Here is a 20,636-nt window from a genome sequence, read left to right on the forward strand (position 1 = left end):
TTTGCTATTGTGAATAGTGCCGCAATAAACATAGGTGTGTTGTGTCTTTATAGCAGCATGATTTATAGTCCTTTGGGTATATACCCAGTAATGGGATGGCTGGGTCAAATGGTATTTCTAGTTCTAGATCCCTGAGGAATCACCACACTTACTTCCACAAGGGTTGAACTAGTTTACAGTTCCACTAACAGTGTAAAAGTGTTCCTATTTCTCCACATCCTCTCCAGCACCTATTGTTTCCTGACTTTTTAATGATTGCCATTCTAACTGGTGTGAGATGGTATCTCACTGTGGTTTTGATTTGCATTTCTCTGATGGCCAGTGATGATGAGCATTTTTTCATGTATTTTTTGGCTGCATAAATGTCTTCTTTTGAGAAGTGTCTGTTCATGTCCTTGGCTCACTTTTTGATGGGGTTGTTTGTTTTTTTCTTGTAAATTTGTTTGAGTTCATTGCAGATTCTGGATATTAGCCCTTTGTCAGATGAGTAGGTTGCGAAAATTGTCTCCCATTTTGTAGGTTGCCTGTTCACTCTGATGGTAGTTTCTTTTGCTGTGCAGAAGCTCTGTAGTTTAATTAGATCCATTTGTCAATTTGGCTTTTGTTGCCATTGCTTTTGGTGTTTTAGACATGAAGTCCTTGCCCATGCCCACGTCCTGAATGGTAATGCCTAGGTTTTCTTCTAGGGTTTTTATAGTTTTAGGTCTAACGTTTAAGTCTTTAATCCATCTTGAATTAATTTTTGTATAAGGTGTAAGGAAGGGATCCAGTTTCAGCTTTCTACATATGGCTAGCCAGTTTTCCCAGCACCATTTATTAAATAGGGAATCCTTTCCCCATTGCTTGTTTTCTCAGGTTTTTCAAAGATCAGATAGTTGTAGATATGCAGCATTATTTCTAAGGGCTCTGTTCTGTTCCATTGATCTATATCTCTGTTTTGGTACCAGTACCATGCTGTTTTGGTTACTGTAGCCTTGTAGTATAGTTTGAAGTCAGGTAGCATGATGCCTGCAGCTTTGTTCTTTTGGATTAGGATTGACTTGGCAATGCGGGCTCTTTTTTGGTTCCATATGAACTTTAAAGTAGTTTTTTCCAATTCTGTGCAGAAAGTCATTGGTAGCTTGATGGGGATGGCATTGAATTTATAAATTACCTTGGGCAGTATGGCCATTTTCATGATATTGATTCTTCCTACCCATGAGCATGGAATGTTCTTCCATTTGTTTGTATCCTCTTTTATTTCATTGAGCAGTGGTTTGTAGTTCTCCTTGAAGAGGTCCTTCACATCCCTTGTAAGTTGGATTCCTAAGTGTTTTATTCTGTTAGAAGCAATTGTGAATGGGAGTTCACTCATGATTTGGCTCTCTGTTTGTGTGTTATTGTTGTATAAGAATGCTTGTGATTTTTGTACATTGATTTTGTATCCTGTGACTTTGCTGAAGTTGCTTATCAGCTTAAGGAGATTTTGGGCTGAGAGGATGGGGTTTTCTAGACATACAATCATGTCATCTGCAAACAGGGACAATTTGGCTTCCTCTTTTCCTAACTGAATGCTCTTTATTTCCTTCTCCTGCCTAATTGCCCTGGCCAGAACTTCCAACACTATGTTGAATCGAGTGGTGAGAGAGGGCATCCCTGTCTTATGCCAGTTTTCAAAGGGAATGCTTCCAGTTTTTGCCCATTCAGTATGATATTGGCTGTGGGTTTGTCATAGATTGCTCTTGTCATTTCGAGATATGTCCCATCAATACCTAATTTATTGAGAGTTTTTAGCATGAAGCGTTGTTGAATTTTGTCAGAGGCTTTGTCTGCATCTATTGAGATAATCATGTGGTTTTTGTCTTTGGTTCTGTTTATATGCTGGATTACATTTATTGATTTGCATATGTTGAACCAGCCTTGCATCCCAGGGATGAAGCCCACTTGATCATGGTGGATAAGCTTTTTGATGTGCTGCTGGATTCGGTTTGCCAGTATTTTATTGACGATTTTTGCATCAATGTTCATCAAGGATATTGGTCTAAAATTTTCTTTTTTTGGTTGTGTCTCTGCCTGGCTTTGGTATCAGGATGATGCTGGCCTCATAAAATGAGTTAGGGAGGATTCCCCCTTTTTCTATTGATTGGAATAGTTTCAGAAGGAATAGTACCAGTTCCTCCTTATACCTCTGGTAGAATGCGGCTGTGAATCCATCTGATCCTGGACTCTTTTTGGTTGGTAAGGTATTGATTGTTGTCACAATTTCAGAGCCTGTTATTCGTCTATTCAGTGATTCAACTTCTTCCTGGTTTAGTCTTGGGAGAGTGTATGTGTCAAGGAATTTATCCATTTCTTCTAGATTTTGTAGTTTATTTGCATATAGGTGTTTGTAGTATTCTCTGATGGTAGGTTGTATTTCTGTGGGATCGGTGGTGATATCCCCTTTATCATTTTTTGTTGCGTCTATTTGATTCTTCTCTCTTTTTTGTAGGTTTAACCGTACATGATAACTTCCTTCCAAAGAGTGTATGGTATTGAAAGGGTAAACAAAGGGTATCTTTATAGTGGAGAAACCTGACATACAATAACTCAGACAGATCAAACGCAATATCCACAGCGATAAACTATTTTTACTGTATGCCTTCTTGATAGGATGTGAGGAGGAGGGCACTTTCTTTCTCCCTTCCCAAAAATTCATAATTAGACCTTGGCTTAATCACGGTAGACATTAAACACATCCCAGTTGTGCAATACTCTATAAAATGCCTGACAAAAACTCCTCAAAACCATCAAGTTTATCAGAAACAAGGAAAACATGAGAAACAGTTATAGCCAAGAGACACCTAAGAAGACAAGATGACTAAAATGTCACATGGGATTCTAGATTGAATCCTAGTACAGAAAAAGACATGAGCTACAAACTATGAGAGTCTGAATAAAATGCAGGCTTTAGTTAATTATAGTGTTTACATCTTGGTTCATTAATTATAAGAAATATGTCACACTGAAGTCAATGTTATTTATAGGGGAAACTGAGTGTCAAGCATATGGCAGTTCTCTTTACTATCTTCACAATTTTTCTGCAAATCTAAAACTTTCCAAAATTACAAGTTAATTTAAAACCAATGGACAAATGGAAATGAAAACATTATACCTTTTTTCTCTAATTCTTGGAGAGGCTTTGCAGATGCTACCGTATAATATCCATAAAGATGCCTTGAAAATTTCTTAAATTTTAAGTTTAAATGAGATTTTGCTTAAAAATAAAACACACACAATCTCTAGTCATCATTGTTTAAGAATAATGCAAGTGATTACATTGGTGTCTTCCTGGGAAAGATCTTTCTGTGATAAGTGGTTGGAGTCATAGAATAGTCAACACACTCTCCTTTTCTTGAGTAGCATGATTATATGGCCAAATAATTGACATGCAAATCACAGTGTCATCAGGGATACATACAAAATGTTCATGCAACAAGACTTCCTTCCAATGAGTACAGTATTAAATGGTACAGTATAGTATTGAACTGAGGAAGATGTCATAGAGATTCTGGAACTTGTTCTCAGTGCTCAAAGGTTTTACAAAGTTAGAGAGGAAATTTTTGGAGGGGAAGCTTAGAGACATCACATTCTCTGAATCAAGGAAGAGAATGCTTCATGAGAAAAATCTGAGTGGCAGAAAAGTGTAGTAAATGTTTGAGAAATCATGGAAAATATCAGTGCCAGCTATGATATGAACTAACATTTATGGATTGCCAGCTGTATCCAAGAAAACATTTACATGTTACCAGGGTATCAGAAGGATTGAGAGTAATAAGTAATATTTATGTATATGTTATTTTTGTTTGTTTGCTTATTTGTTTGTTTTGAGATGGAATCTTGTTCTGTCACCCAGGCTGCAGTGCAGTGATGTAATCTTGGCTCACTGCAACTTCCACCTGCCTGGTTCAAGCAGTTCTTCTGCCTTGGCCTCCTATGTCTCGGGATTACAGGCAAGTGGCATCACACCTAGCTAATTTTTGTGTTTTTAGTAGAGAAAGGGTTTCACCAACATGATTCTTTCAAATGCTCATTACATCAGAAAGTTCTTCGTGGAAATAGTTCCTCATAGAAAGGAAAGAATCTCACGTTTCTTGGCCTTAGGTCTTTTAGGATGTAATGAGGACGATATTTTGCTTACCCTAACTACATAGGTATTTCACAATCTAGGTTGATATTCTCATTTTTTAAAATATATATACATATGTATGATTGATTGTGTGTAACGTGTATATATATACACATATATTCATTGTGTGTGATGTGTATATATATACATATATGTGTATGTGTATATATACACAATCAGATATATGTGTATATATATAGGCACATATATATACATATACACATGTGTATATATATATATATCTGTTCAAAGTTATTTGGTTTTGAATACAACATTTTGAGAGGTATCTTAGGGCAATTAGAAGTCAATTATATATGTATATATAATATATATTTTATATATATATATCTCTGTAGCAGTCTATATATGCGTGTGTGTGTAGAAGTTATTAGGTTTTTGTTTGTTTTGTTGTTGTTTTTTAGATGGAGTCTCACTCTGTAATCCAGGCTATAGTATACTGTCATAACCTTGCCTCACTGCAACATCCACCTCATAGGTCCTAGGGATTCTTGAGCCTAGTCTCCCAATTAGCTGTGATTACAGGCATATGCCCCCATGCCTGTATAATTTTTGTATTTTTAGTAGAGATAGGGTTTCACCGTGTTGGCCAGGCAGGCCAACAGATATATAGATGTGTGTGTGTGTGCGCGTGTGTGTAACACATATAAACATCTATGGGTGTATTAGGTTTTTAATACAACATTTCAAGAAATATCTTAGGGCAAATAAATGTCAATTTTCTTTTCAAAATGACTTTTCTTAATAAGATGTATTTAAAATACCTAGCAAAATACAATATTAAGTTAGTTCTCATTTTTAAATACACTGTGATTTAATCGCAAGCTCACAGATCCTTAGAGATAATATTTCCTATCAGCTGAAAATTCAAAAAAAATGGGAGATGCTCATGTAAATATAGTAAGATTTGTATTTCATTCCTGAGAACAGAAACATTTCAGTAGTAAAATTTGCAACCAAAAAAAATGCTTATGGAAGCTTAGACAATGGTTTAGGACTCTAATTGTAAGCACAGCAATATGTTAGGAAGCCATAAAGTCTTTAGATTCATTTTGATTCCTACCTGAAAAAGTGTCAATTCTTGCTAAATCCAGCAAAGCAACAAAGAAAAATTATTATTCACCTGTTTCTCTCAGTGTTTTTCCTAATCCTAACCCTATTTCCTAACACTATTTTAAGTTATTTCCTAACCCTATCCTATTTCCATTATTATAATAAAGCATTTTTGATCTGGTAGAAAATTAGAATTGGACCTTGGTTTTACTGTCATCACAAATGCATTTTATCAAGTTTTTTAAATAGCAGAATTATTATATACTGTATGCTAATCAAAATTATTTTATTACCATGTTATGAATTATAATTTATACGTATTCTCAAAATTAAAGAAGAAGATGCAACATTGCATTTCCATACTTGAGAGGAGAATTAGTTACACATGCTACATAGAGAGCTGTATTTATCATTGTTTTTCACAGCTGGTATGACTGTGACTATTATAATAGAGGTGGGCTTGCAGCCAAAAATATATGATTCATCCAACAGTTATGTGCCATGTAACTTATATGTTCTGGATGTTTAGGTAGTTATTACAAATTAGGAAATATGTTGTCGAAAGTCACAGGAAACACCTTTGTTTTCTTTTTGCTAGCAATCTAGCAAAGAGACCTAATTCAACAAAGTATCATGTTAAATATTACAATTCATTTGGTGATGAAAAATACCAACTGTAGTGAATAATTGAGGAACTCAAGTTTATTTAGGAATAGAATGTTGGATGAACAGGGAATGCCTTTCTGAGGAAATGGAATTTAAGCTGATCAATAAAAATGTGTCTTACAGGAGAAAATGTGCTTTGCAAGTAGGGGGGAACAGCAGAATTCCCAAAAGTCCTAAAGGCAACCTGATGATGAAATGAGTTAAGCCATGTTCACGGTGGTGTTTTAGTTGACTTTTGCTACATAAGGAACCATCTCAAAGCTAGGCATCTCGAACAATTTTTATTTAGCTAAGCATCTCAAACAACTTCTATGTAGGTTATGATTCTTGGTTGGGAATCTGGGCTGTGCTCAGCTGGGAGGCTCTTGAGCCTTCAGTCAACTTCCAGGTCAGTTGGGTGCTCACTGGCCAAGCACTATCTCAATATGGTGCTTGTCAGTGCTAATGTGGAATATCATCCTCTAACAGGCTAGTGAGGACTCTTCATGGAAACTTGTCAGAGTTGCATGTAGATATGTTCAAGTTCTCTTACAGTGAAAGCTACATAGTGTCAGTGTCACCTCCCCGATCCAGAATGTCCAAATAAGTAAATCCAGAAAGATACAAATAAATGAGCAGTTTCCAGGGGCTGGGGGGAAAGAGGAAATATAGAGTGACCACTAATTGGTACAGTATATTTGGGGGCATGGGGAATCATGAAAACTTTCTGCCATTAGATATTGTTGATTATTGCACAGATCCATGAATACATTAAAAACCACTGGATTGCATACTTTGACATAGTGATGTGTATGATACACTAATTATATCTCAGTTAAGCTATTTATCAACCTATCTCTATCTAATCAATCTATCAAACAAATAAATTAAGATAGCCTATGTATATAGACAAATAGACCAGAAGCCAGGCACTGTGGCTCACACCTTTAAACCCAGCACTTTGGGAGGCTGAGGTGGGTGTATCACCTTAGGTCCTGAGTTTGAGAACAGCCTGGCCAATGTGGTGAAACTTCATCTCTACTAAAAATACAAAAATTAGCCAGGAATGGTGGCGCAGGCCTGTAATCCCAGATACTTGGGGAAGCTGAGGCAGCAGAATCACTTGAACAGGAAGGCAGAGGTTTTGGTTAGCTGAGACTGCACCACTTCACTCCAGCCTGGGTGACAGAGCAAGACTCCCATCTTAAAAAAAAAAAAAAAAAAAAAAAAAAAGAACAGAACAGAGCAAGGTAGGCAGAAACAGACTCTGGTAGATGTAAAACATGGCATGTACATGAACAGCTATAATACCTATGTAGCTGAAAATGGGAGTGTTATCTAAAGAAATAATTCAAATAACCTGTATACTATACCATCCAGATAAATAAATTCTAGATGAGTTATGACTCACATGACAAATAAAATTTTTGAACTTTTAGAAGAATAGTAATCAAATAAAATGTCTTTATGTTTTTGGATTACATAAATAATCCTTTTTTAAAAAAGCAGACATTATGGAGAAAATAGTGATAAATTATAATACATATGCATTTTAATGAATTACTTTATATAATTAAAAATCAATAAAATAGTTAAAGGCAACAGACCAGATATCTCGAGTACTCAACTGTGTAAACTTGGGCAAATTATTTAATCTCTGCATACCTAATTTTCCTCACTATAAGATGATATTAGTTACACATCTCAGCAGGTAGTTATGAAAAATATATATTCAGAGCTGGGCATAGTGGCTTTCACCTGTAATGCAGCACCTTGGGAGGCCAAGGTAGCAGAATCACTTGAGGCCAACAGTTCAAGACTAGCCTGAGAAAAATAGTGAGATCCTCTCTCTACAAGAAATTAAAAACAAAAATTAGCTGGGTGCAGTGGCACACACCTGTAGGGGTCCCAGCTACTTGGGAGGCTGAGGTTGGAAGGATCACTGGAGCCCAGGAGCTGGAAACTGCAGTGAGCTAAAAATGCTCTTCAGCCTGTGTGACAGAGTAAGACTTCATCTCTAAAAATCAAACAAATGAAATGCAAATTCATTATACATAAAGCCCTTAAAACAGTATGCATCACTGATTTGCACTGTTAAATATTTGCCTTTACATCCTCAAAAAGAGGCCAGTATCCATGAATGTGAAGATTTCCTGCAAACCAATAACAGATGTTCAGTCAATCAAAAATTGGCTTGCTATTCAAGAAGGGAATTTAGAATGATCAAGATGACAAATGTAGAAATGCACATGTGCACTATTTTCAAGGAACTTGCAAATTGAAATATAAACTGTCAATATTTTATACTCATCAAAGTGGCAAATATATTGTCTGATAATAACAAGTGTTGGCAAGAGGATAAGGCATGCAGAATTTTCTTACGTGCTAGTGGGTATATAACATAATACAACTTGTTTGGAAAGAAATATACCAGGATATACTGAAGATAAAATTAGTACTACCCTATGTATCAGTTAGCTACTGCTGCATAACAAAGCACTGTAAAATTCATGCCCTTAAAACAATAAGCACTTACTACTGCTTATCAACCTATGAATATTGTTAATTGTAAATTTATTTTGGTCTTGGCTGTGCTCGTTGATATGTATTTATTGTTGATTTGGGGTGAGCTCTCTCAGGTAGTTGGGGATTTGCTGGAGGTAATTTTGCCTAGGTTGGGGCCAATGGATTCTTCTCTATGGCATCTATTGTATTCCAATCCACTAGTCTGAATTTTTCAGAGGGCAGTGGTAGAGTTTCAAGAGATTAAGAATATGTACAGGGGATTTCAGTTCCAGTCTTCGAAATAACATATCATTATATTATTTTCTTTTGAAAAAACACAATCATAAAGCCAGTCAAGATTCAAGGGGTGAAAATACAGACTGTATCTCTATGTATGAGGAATAGCACATTCATGGGACAGATTGTAGAACTGGGGACCCCTTTTGCCTGTCAATCTACTACACCCTGTAATTCAACATTATCTATCTAGTAGTTACGTGCCCTAGAACTGAGGTCTTCAACCTGGCAGAGGCCGTTTTAAAAATTTTTCAAAGTATGACTCAGCTGATTATTTTAAAGAAACCAACTTTCAGGTACTCGACCTCCAGACATTATCTTTTCTCAGCCTTCCTGGTCACCAAAATCTCTTCCCATATCACAAAAGGATGACCTTCAGTACACAAGATACATTGGTACTGACCTGCCAAGGTTTGTAATAAAAGAAGTAACCATCTGAATGCTGCTTTCTGGGAATCCACTTTACCGAAAGCTCCATAAAGTAAGCCTCCCAGGCAGGTGCAGTGGCTCATGCCTGTAATCCAAGCACGCTGGGAGGCTGCCAGAGGTGGATCGCCTGAGGTTAGGAGTTTGAGATCAGCCTGGCCGACATGGCGAAACCCCTTCTCTACTATAAATACAAAAATTAGTTGGGCATGCTAGTGCATGCCTGGAATCCCAGCTACTCAGGAGGCTGATGCAGGAGAATCTCTTGGACCCAGGAAGTGGAGCTTGCAGTGAGCTGAAATCACTCCCATATTATACGTATTTCTATTGGTCCTGTTCCAATGTTCTTATTTCAGAAAAAGAAAAGAAGCCGTAAGTTACCTAAGGCAATTCTTCCAAATTCAGAAATTGAACTTTCCTGTCAAAAACCAGTTTTTCGAAGTGCACATACATTGGGTGAAGCCCTTCAGTAAATGATCCAATCTGAAAATCTTCTGAAAGCCATCTTTCAATTTCATGGTGGTAATACTATTCAAGTGGAGGTTCAGATAGATTTCAAAATGTATGCATGGAATATTTTCCCCAGCTAGAGTCTGCTCTCTCAGTGTATGGAGGAAAAAGGAGGTATCCAGGTTGTGTACCTGTTCTTCTCATCTTTCTGGGGCTACTCTTGTCCCTTCTGTGCCCTTCCCCTTCAACCCATGCCTTCACTCAGAGCAGCCTGTTTTCTTTGCTCCCATAAATGTATTACTGGTCCTTGCTCTTCTGTGCATATTTAGCAGCCCTAACCCTCTTCCTCACTAGCCACCCTTCTATCCCCAGACTGTCCTACTGGAAACAGCAGAGGATCCTAAATTCATGCATGCATTTTTCTGCCACATTGGAATGATCTGTGTGCATGCCTGTCTCTGATGTTCATTTCCTTCTTCAGTGCGGGTATGTATGTACCTCTTTTAGCCAGGACTGCATGGCATTACCTCTCTTAGCCAGTCGAAAAGTTCAATAAATACTTTTAGAAGGAATGGGCTTACGAGAAAATAAACCCATGTGTCATGGTCAGTCTGTGAAGATAGACCAGTCACCTCCTAGCTGCAGAGAACTGGGGATTGTAAATTCTCCCCAGTTGCCTTTCTGCATTGGATTACAAGATTAAGCCTGTATTCCTCTGTGGTCAAGTGATAAAATAATCAATCACATCCACATCTATCATGGCCAAGAAAACATTTATTTCCTTACGTCTTTCCATAGGCAAATTGCCCTGTATGGAAAATAATGTAGTTCACTAAAAAAGCCTCTTTCTCTACTTAAGATAACAGTATCAAGTTTTTGTTATAAGGTCTAGCTATGTCACCCAGGCTGGAGTGTAGTCACATGATCTCAGCTCACTGCAGTGAGGTTCAAGTGATCCTCCCATCTCAATCTCTTGAATAGCTGGGACCAGAGGCATGTACCACCATGTCTGGCTAATTTTTTGTGACTTTTGTAGAGACGAGGCTTCATCATGTTGGCCAGTCTGGACTGGAATTACTGAGCTCCACCTACCTCAACTTCCCAAAGTGTTGGGATTAAGGCATGAGCCACCAAGTGCATATCATTTTCCGAATTATTTATGGACTGTTTCTCTTACATTCATAACATAAAGTACTATTTTAAAAAGACTGACTTTGAAAATAACATAGATAAAGCACTAAATGTGAACATCAGAAGAACAGGTTAAAAAATGCTGGAATATTCTTCAGAATTAGGGAAATTGAGATTTTTTTAAATAAAATGATATTTAAATCTTAATAATAGAATGGTTGTACTTTTGTTTGGAGTATTTAAATCTTCTCATTTAAAACCAGTTCTGCACCGCAGTTTTACAGAGATGATAATTGTTGTATGAAATGAATTTTGAGGAAGGATAGACATAGAGAAGAGAAAGGAAACTCGCAGCCTGCTTAGGTTTTATTTGGGCTTCTTTGCATGTGTGTGTCCAAGCCACAAGCTGGGTTTATTCTTGAATAAACACTAGCCAAATTGTTTTTCCTGAACCATCTATTACCTGCATTTACATAGACCATGGTTGTGTCCAAAGTAGATAATCAAGATGACTTTTTTTGTTTTAAAGACATTTAGTTAGTTGTAATTACATGGACAAATAGAGCACAAGTGTATCAAAAAAGAAAGAAAGGATTAAAAAATTATACATAGGAAAGACAGTATCTAATTTCTGCCTTTCTGTTTCTAGAGTCAGGCTCTGCTAAACAAGATTAATTTACAATTGGGATTTGGCAAGTAATTTCTATTAAAATCTCAGCAGTAGTTTTTGTTGCAACTAACAAGCTGATTTGGAAATTTGCATGGAAAGTCAAAGGACCTATAACAGGAAAAAAGACGTTGGAAAAAGGGAAGAAAGTTGAAGGGCTTTCATTTACCACATGCAGAAAGCTGAAACTGGACCCCTTCCATACACCATATACAAAAATTAATTCAAGATGGATTAAACACTTAAACTTAAGACCTAAAACCATAAAAATCCTAGAAGAAAACCAAAGCAATACCATTTAGGACATAGGCATGGGCAAATGCTTCATGACTAGAACACCTAAAGCATTGGCAACAAAAGCCAAAACAGACAAATGGGATCCTATTAAACTAAAGATCTTCTGCACACAAAAGAAACTAGCATCAGAGTGAACAGGCAATCTACAGAATGGAAGAAAAAGTTTGCAACTTATCCAACTGACAAAGGACTAATATCCAGAATCTACAAAGAACTTAAACAGATTTACAATAAAAAAACATACAAGCACATCAAAAAGTGGGTGAAGGATATGAACAGATAATTCTCAAAAGAAGACATTTATGCAGCCAACAAACATATGAAATAAAGCTCATCATCAGTGGTCATTAGAGAAATGCAAATCAAAACCACAATGAGATACCATCTTATGCCCCTTTAGAATGGCAATCATTAAAAACTCAGAAAACAACAGATGTTGGAGAGGATGTGGAGAAATAGGAATGCTTTTACACTGTTGGTGGGAGTGTAAATTAGTTCTACCATTGTGGAAGACAGTGTGGCAATTCCTCCAAGGATCTGGAACTGGAAATATCATTTGACCTAGCAGTCCCATTGGGTATTTACCCAAATCTCTTTGGGTATATACCCAAAGGATTATAAATTATTGTACTATAAAGACACATGCCTATGTAAGTTTATTGTAGCATATTCACAATAGCAATGACTTGTAAGCAACCCAAATGCCCATCAATGATAAACTGCATAACGAAAATGTGACCCTTATCTATTGCAGAATACTATGCAGCCATAAAAAAGGATGTCCTTTGCAGGGACATGGATGAAGTTGGAAACCATCATTCTCAGCAAACTAACACGAGAACAGAAAACCAAACACCACATGTTCTCACTCATAAGTGGGAGTTGAATAGGAGAAAACATAGACACAGGGAGGGGAAAGTCACACACCTGGGCCTGTCGTGGAGTGGGAGGGTAGGAGAGAGATAGCATTAGGAGAAATACCTAATGTAGATGCCAGGCTGAAGAGTGCAGCAAATGACAATGGCATATGTATACCTATGTAACAAACCTGCACGTTCTGCACATGCACCTCAGAACTGAAAGTATATATATTTTTTTAAATAAAGGTACTATAAAGCCATAGTAATTGAGATAGTAGGCAACTCATTTGGGTATAAGTTTGGACTAATGATATATAATTAATTACAGTTGGCCCTTGAACAACACAAGTTTTTGAACCCCTGCACAGTCGAATATTCACTTTTAACTTTTTACTCCCCCAATACTTAACAACTAATAGCCTACTGTTGACTGGAATACTTATCAATAATATAAACAGCTAATTAATGCATCTTTTGTATGTTACATATACAATATGCTGTATTCTCCAAATAAACTAAGTTAGAGAAAAGAAAATGCTATTAAGAAAATCATAAAGAAGAGAAAATACATTTACTCCTCATTAAAGAGAAGTGGATCTTTTTGAAGGTCCTCATCCTCATCTTCATATTTAGTAGGCTGAGGAGGAGGAAGGAGAGGAGAGGTTGGTCTTTCTGTTTCAGGGACGGGTGGTAGAGGTGGAAGAAAAAGGTAGATCTGCACAGCGCAGTTCGGACCTGTGTAGTTCAACAGTCAATTATAAAGAGTTTAGAAATAAATCCTTCAATTTATAGTCAATAGATTTTTTTAAATGCTGCAAAAACAATTAAAGGAGGCAAGGATAGTCTTCTCAATAAATGGTACTGAGACAATTGGTTATTCATATGTAAAAATATGGATTTCAACTCTTACCACTTATTATACCCAAAAATTTACTCAAAATGAATGACAGATGAAAATGTAAGAATTAAAACTCTTAAACTTTTAGGAAACATCAACAACACAGGACAATGGCTTCAGGGCCATGGATAGGGAAAGATTTCATAAATAATAGTATAATAGTTAAAAGAATTGATCAGTTGAACCTCTAAAGGATAATCCTTTAACAAAAAGCATTGATCAGTTGAAAGTCATCAAAATAAAAAACTTTTGCATTTTGAAAGGTATCATTGAGAAAACCAAAAGACAAGCCATAAACTGGGAGAGGAGATTGGCTAACTATATTCCTTATAAAAGACTTTTATCTATAAAATGTGTAAAACAAAACAAAACAATATTCAGTAATAACATACAAATTATTTTTTAATTGGCAAAAATATATTATTAGGCATTTCACCAAAGAGAGTATACATGAGAAGATACTTAATATCATTTTTTGTTATTAGACATTAGCTAAATTAAAACTACAATGAGGTCAGGTGTGGTGGCTTTTGCCTGTAATCCCAAGACATTGGGAGGCCAAAGTGAGTGGATTGTTTGAGGCCAGGAGTTCCACACCATCCTGGCCAATAGGGAAAGACCCCATGTCTACCAAAATACAAAAATTAACCTGGGGTGGCCAGGCTCAGTGGCTCACGCCTGTAATCCCAGCACTTTGGGAGGCCAAGGCAGGCGGATCACGAGGTCAGGAGATAGAGACCATCCTGGTTAATACAGTGAAACCCTGTCTCTACTAAAAATACAAAAAAAAATGAGCCAGGCTTGGTGGCGGCCACCTGTAGTCCCAGCTACTCTGGAGGCTGAGGCAGGAGAATGGCGTGAACCGGGAGGCAGAGCTGGCAGTGAGTCGAGATCTCACCACTGCACTCCAGACTGGGCGACAGAGGGAGAGTCCGTCTGGAAAAAAAAAACAAATTAACCAGAGGTAGTGGTGAAGTCCTGTAGTCCCAGCTACTTGAGAGGCTGAGGCACCAGAATTGCTTAAACCCATGAGGTGGATGGAGGTTGTAGTGAGCCGAGATCACACCATTGCCCACCAGCCTGGCTAACAAAGTGAGACTCTATCTCAAAAACTAAAAACAAATAAACAAAAAAAACCCTACAATGAGACACCATTTTACACCCATTAGTATGGCTGTAACAACAACAACAACAAAAGATATTAGCTGGTAAGCTATTGATGATTGCCTCAATTTCAGAGCCTGTTATTTGTCTATTCAGAGATTCAAATTCTTCCTGGTTTGGAATGTATCCATTTCTTCCAGATTTTCTACTTTATTTGCGTGAGGTGTTTATAGTATTCTCTGATGGTTGTTTGTATTTCTATGAGATCAGTGGTGATATCCCCTTCATCATTTTTTATTGTGTCTATTTGATTCTTCTCTCTTTTCTTCTTTATTAGTCTTCTTAGCGGTCTATCAACTTTGTTGATCTTTTCAAAAAACCAGCTCCTGGATTCATTAATTTTTTGAAGGGATTTTTGTGTCTTTATTTCCTTCAGTTCTGCTCTTCACAGCCGAATTCTACCAGAGGTACAAAGAGGAGCTTGTACCATTCCTTCTGAAACTATTCCAATCAATAGAAATAGAGGGAATCCTCCCTAACTCATTTTATGAGGCCAGCATCATCCTGATACAAAAGCCTGGCAGAGACACAACCAAAAAAGAGAATTTTAGACCAATATCCCTGATGAACATCAGTGCAAAAATCCTCAATAAAATATTGGGAAACCGAATCCAGCAGCACATCAAAAAGCTTATCCACCGTGATCAAGTGGGCTTCATCCTTGGGATGGAAGGCTGGTTCAACATATGCAAATCAATAAATGTAATCCAGCATATAAACAGAACCAAAGACAAAAACCACATGATTATCTCAATAGATGCAGAAAAGGCCTTTGACAAAATTCAACAACCCTTCATGCTAAAAACTCTCAATAAATAAGGTATTGATGGGAGGTATCTCAAAACAATAAGAGCTATATATGACAAACCCACAGCCAATATCATACTGAATGGGCAAAAACTGGAAGCATTCCTTTTAAAAACTGGCATAAGACAGGGATGCCCTCTCTCACCACTCCTATTCAAGATAGTGTTGGAAGTTTGGGCCAGGGCAATCAGGCAGGAAAAGGAAATAAAGGGTATTCAATTAGGAAAAGAGGAAGTCAAATTGTCCCTGTTTGCAGATGACATGATTGTATACTAGAAAACCCCATCCTCTCAGCCCAAAATCTCCTCAAGCTGATAAGCAACTTCAGCAAAGTCTCAGGATAGAAAATCAATGTACAAAAATCACAAGCATTCTTATACACCAATAAGAGACAAACACAGAGCCAAATCATGAGTGAACTCCCATTCACAATTGCTTCAAAGAGAATAAAATACCTAGGAATCCAATTTACAAGGGATGTGAAGGACCTCTTCAAGGAGAACTACAAAACGCTGCTCAATGAAATAAAAGAGGATACAAACAAATGGAAGAACATTCCATGCTCATGGGTAGGAAGAGTCAATATCAAGAAAAATGGCCATACTGCCCAAGGTAATTTATAGATTTAATGCCATCCCCATCAAGCTACCAATGACTTTCTCCATAGAATTGGAAAAACTACTTTAAAGTTCATATGGAACCAAAAGATATCCCACATCACCAAGTCAATCCTAAGCCAAACAACAAAGCTGGAGTCATCAGGCTACCTGACTTCAAACTATACTACACGGCTACAGTAACCAAAACAGCATGGTACTGGTACCAAAACAGAGATATAGACCAATGGAACAGAACAGAGCCCTCAGAAATAATCCCGCATATCTACAACTATCTGATCTTTGACAAACCTGACAAAAACAAGCAACAGGGAGAGGATTCCCTATTTAATAAATGGTGCTGGGAAAACTGGCTAGCCATATGTAGAAAGCTGAAACTGGATCCCTTCCTTACACCTTATACAAAAATTAATTCAAGATGGATTAAAGACTTAAATGTTAGACCTAAAACCATAAAAACCCTAGAAGAAAACCTAGGCAATACCATTCAGGACATAGGCATGGGCAAGGACTTCATGTCTAAAACACCATAAGCAATGGCAACAAAAGCCAAAATTGACAAATGGGATCTAATTAAACTAAAGAGCTTCTGCACAGCAAAGAAACTTCTATCAGAGTGAACAGGCAACCTACAGAAAGGGAGAAAAATTTTGAAACCTACTCATCTGACAAAGGGCTAATATCCAGGATCTACAATGAACTCAAACAAATTTACAAGGAAAAAACAAACAACCCCATCAAAAAGTGGGCAAAGGATATGAACAGACGCTTCTCAAAAGAAGACATTTATGCAGCCAAAAAATACATGAAAAAATGCTCATCATCGCTGGCCATCAGAGAAATGCAAATCAAAACCACAATGAGATACCATCTCACACCAGTTAGAATGGCGATCATTAAAAAGTCAGGAAAAAACAGCTGCTGGAGAGGATGTGGAGAAATAGGAACACTTTTACACGGTTGATGGGACCATAAACTAATTCAACCATTGTGGAAGTCCGTGTGGCGATTCCTCAGGGATCTAGAACTAGAAATACCATTTGACCCAGCCATCCCATTACTGGGTATATACCCAAAGGATTATAAATCATGCTGCTGTGAAGACACATGCTCACGTATGTTTATAGTGGCACTATTCACAATAGCAAAGACTTCCAACCAACCTAAAGGTCCAACAATGATAGATTGGATTAAGAAAATGTGGCACATATACACCATGGAATACTATGCGGTCATTAAAAATGATGAGTTCATGTCCTTTGTAGGGACATGGATGAAACTGGAAACCATCATTCTCAGCAAACTATCGCAAGGACAAAAAACCAAACACCGCATGTTCTTACTTATAGGAGGGAAATGAACAATGAGAACACGTGGACACAAAAGGGGAACATGACACTCCAGGGACTGTTGTGGGGTGGTGAGGGGGTAGGGATAGCATTAGGAGATATACCTAATGCTAAATGATGAGTTAATGGGTGCAGCACACCAACATGGGTCATGTACACATATGTAACAAATCTGCACGTTGTGCACATGTACCCTAAAACTTAAAGTATAATAATAATAAAATTTAAAAAAACACTATTCTGTAGTAGATAACATCAAAATGGAAGAAAGGGTACTTTTTTTAAACCATAAAAATATAAAAAGATATCAGCAAGTGTTGGCTAGGTAACGGAAAAAATAGAGACCGTTTTTATCACCATTGGTGAGAATGCCAACTATTACAGCTAATTTGGAAAATAATTGGTCAATTTCTTAAAACAAAAACATTAAACATAAATTTGCCTTGTGAAACAGCAATTTCAGCCCTAGATATGTATGCAGAAAGATGAAAATATATATCCACGCAAAAAATGGTACACAGGTACACAGATAATTTTTCATAGCAGCATTATTAATAATAATCAACAAGTAGAAATAAACCAAATGTCACTAAAAATGAATGGATTTAAAACACGTGGTATATCCATCCAATGGAAAATAATTTAGCCTTAAAAAAGTATTGATGCATGGTACAATATGGACGGACACTGAAAATGTTATGTAAAGTAGAAGAAGCCAGACACAAAAGACTACATATTATATGAGTTCATTTATATGAAATGCCTAGAAAAAGACAAATCTTATAAAGACAGAAAGTGGATCAGCAAGGCTGTCTCTCCCACACACCCACCCAACTCTGATTTTAAAGGGTATTAAGCCTTATGAAATGGAAGTTATTTAAGTTTTGTTTGATGTATGGAAACAGCAATATCAAGCCTTGGTTTCAAAATATGTTTAACCTCTTCTGAGTGATGTAGAACGGGAAAGTGTCTTTCACTCGCAAGTATTGGACATGACAGTATTTCCCCTCTGCCTTAATCCACTTACCCTAGAACCCTATAGGAAGGCAAAGACTGTTTTAATTGATTGACACAATTAAAGCTATTAATAGTGGGATATGCACACATGGGCTACATCTGTCTATGAAAAGGAAACGATGGAGCCAATTTTTTAAGTAATTCAAGCAAAATTAAATGTTCACACCTTTTAAACCTGGAAGCTATAAAAAGCAAAATGGCACTCTGTACACAAAGAGCATAGCCTAATTTTTGCTATCTTTAAGGCTCTTCCTGCATTTTGCCTATATTAAATTTCCTATGCAGATATTATTGAGGTGATCAGGTAGGTGACTTTAATTTTTATTTTCTATAACAAATTCAAATTCTATAACGTTCAAGTAATATTTAATAACTATTGTAAACACAGAGGACATAGTCTATAATATTTTGTCCTGACTTAAATACTTATTGCAAGTAGTAGATGTTAATAGAAGAAAACAATACTGAATAATGGGTAGTTGTTCTTTAAACATGGAGTAGTGGTAAATCTTAGTGATTTAGGGACATTTCTAACTTTTAGAGATTGTGCAATTTCAAGTTCCTAATGCATGCAATTAATGTTATTTTTCTGATAGTTTGATTAAAGTCCTCCCATGTTTGCTGTATGTGTTTTTGCTTGCCTTATGAAAATATCTAACCATAGTGTATCAGTAACATTTCAAAAATATATTTAAATTATAATAAGTTCAAATCAAAGTACTGTCAAATATGCCATATGCGTTTCTTTTAAGAATGTGGGAGATACCTTTAATAATTTTATTTTCTCTTTTTTTAAAACTCACATTAGCATTTTTTGCAATAGCATCCTTTTAACTCCCAACTGCATATCCACAGTATAACTAATATTTTTTACAAGTAACATAGTAACATTCTGAATTTGTTCTTCTTGACATCTTTATGTTTATATGCATTTTGCATTTCCCTATCTCATTTTTTTGAAATCCAAATGTAACCAATTTCAAGTTTTTGTGTTACATTCATTTTTTTTTTCTTTTACTAGGTAGCATCTTTCTCTTTTCTGGATTTCTTGCAAACATATTGTTTCTGAATTCTCTTTCATCACTTTATTTTCCTTTTCAATATCACCCCAGGAACCAACATAAAGAGAAACGCAGATGATATAACCAGTAATGAACATGGTGAAGATGAAGGTATTTTTTGTTTTTTCAAAGCTCAACCTTGATGCATGATTTTATATCTATCTATCTCTCTCTCTTTTTTTTTTTTAATTTCAACCTGTTTTTCCTCTGCGTATTTAACTCTAGTACACTTTGGTGTGCTTCTTTATTTTCTTCTTGTATAGAAACCGCTGTCATTTTTAAACCCAGTTACCATATACTGGAAACAAATCACTGTGCAAAGTATAAACATTGTTTCTATACATGAAAATAGTAATGAAATACTGTTTACAGAGAAGCCCACCTTTTTTTTTTTTCTTTTTTTGGCTTGGTCCCAGGAAGAAAAAATAGAATTTTAAAGTATGCATGTATAGTCTCTTTTATCCCTTCCAAATGTTATTTTGTAAGTTATTATACTACTTTGGAGCTTCGGTCTTCCTAATTAGTTTTGCAAACTGTAAAACTCTGCAGCACGTTATAATAATTTTTTCATGGGACTGAAATTTCAATTTTGTTTGTTTGATTTGGTATTCTTTGCAAACATATTGATTCCAACATAGGCATCCAATAATCTGCTCACAGTGAAGTACATCAAAAAGCGTTTTAACAAGATGCTGTTGTTAACGAGCCCTGATGCTTTCAGTACTGCCTTTTACAACATTTAAAGAAAAAAATAAGAAGTAGCCCAGAACTGAAAAAGGACAAAAAGCTAGCTATGTGCATCTTTGTTTTCACACCACGGTTCTTTGAAAACATGTTTCTCCTTAAAATGTTTTATTGCTTAAAGTTTCTTTTTTGGGTGACAAAATTGCTTAATATGTTATCTACCAGTAGTGGAAATATTTTTCATAAAGATGGAAGGTCAGAGAGGTCATGCAGAAAACATACACACTGTTTTTCTCTCCTTTGTATAGAAGAAATTTGTATTTGTTTTTGTTGTTTTAAAAGGGGAGAAGCAACAAGAAAGTACTCAAGCAAGCCCTTCCTCATTGATAAGGCTCTATACGATTAGCTAACTGCACATTTTTTCCCATCTGGGTAGCAAAATGTATGGAATTCTATTTATTTTTCCTAAACAACAAGGTCCTGGCTGGACCTTTGGGTCCCTGTCTGAAAGGCCAAGCCCAAAAGTGAGTGTTGCATTATCCT

General features: G+C 36.4%; 1 protein-coding gene across 8 annotated transcripts in view; it reads left to right on the forward strand.

Annotated features, from left to right (window-relative positions):
• NLGN4Y (neuroligin 4 Y-linked) overlaps positions 1-20,636 on the forward strand; it is a 285,691-nt gene that overhangs the window by 120,545 nt on the left and 144,510 nt on the right. For 5 of the 8 annotated variants that reach the window (XM_054545297.1, XM_063721437.1, XM_063721436.1 and 2 more), the window contains 1 exon segment: positions 19,461-19,520. The exons of the other annotated variants lie outside the window; for them this stretch is intronic. In XM_054545297.1, the coding sequence (XP_054401272.1) occupies positions 19,461-19,520 (60 nt within the window). 8 annotated transcript variants of the gene reach the window in all.

The sequence above is a fragment of the Pongo abelii genome, chromosome Y (genome assembly GCF_028885655.2).
Source record: "Pongo abelii isolate AG06213 chromosome Y, NHGRI_mPonAbe1-v2.0_pri, whole genome shotgun sequence".
Taxonomy (NCBI): domain Eukaryota; kingdom Metazoa; phylum Chordata; class Mammalia; order Primates; family Hominidae; genus Pongo; species Pongo abelii.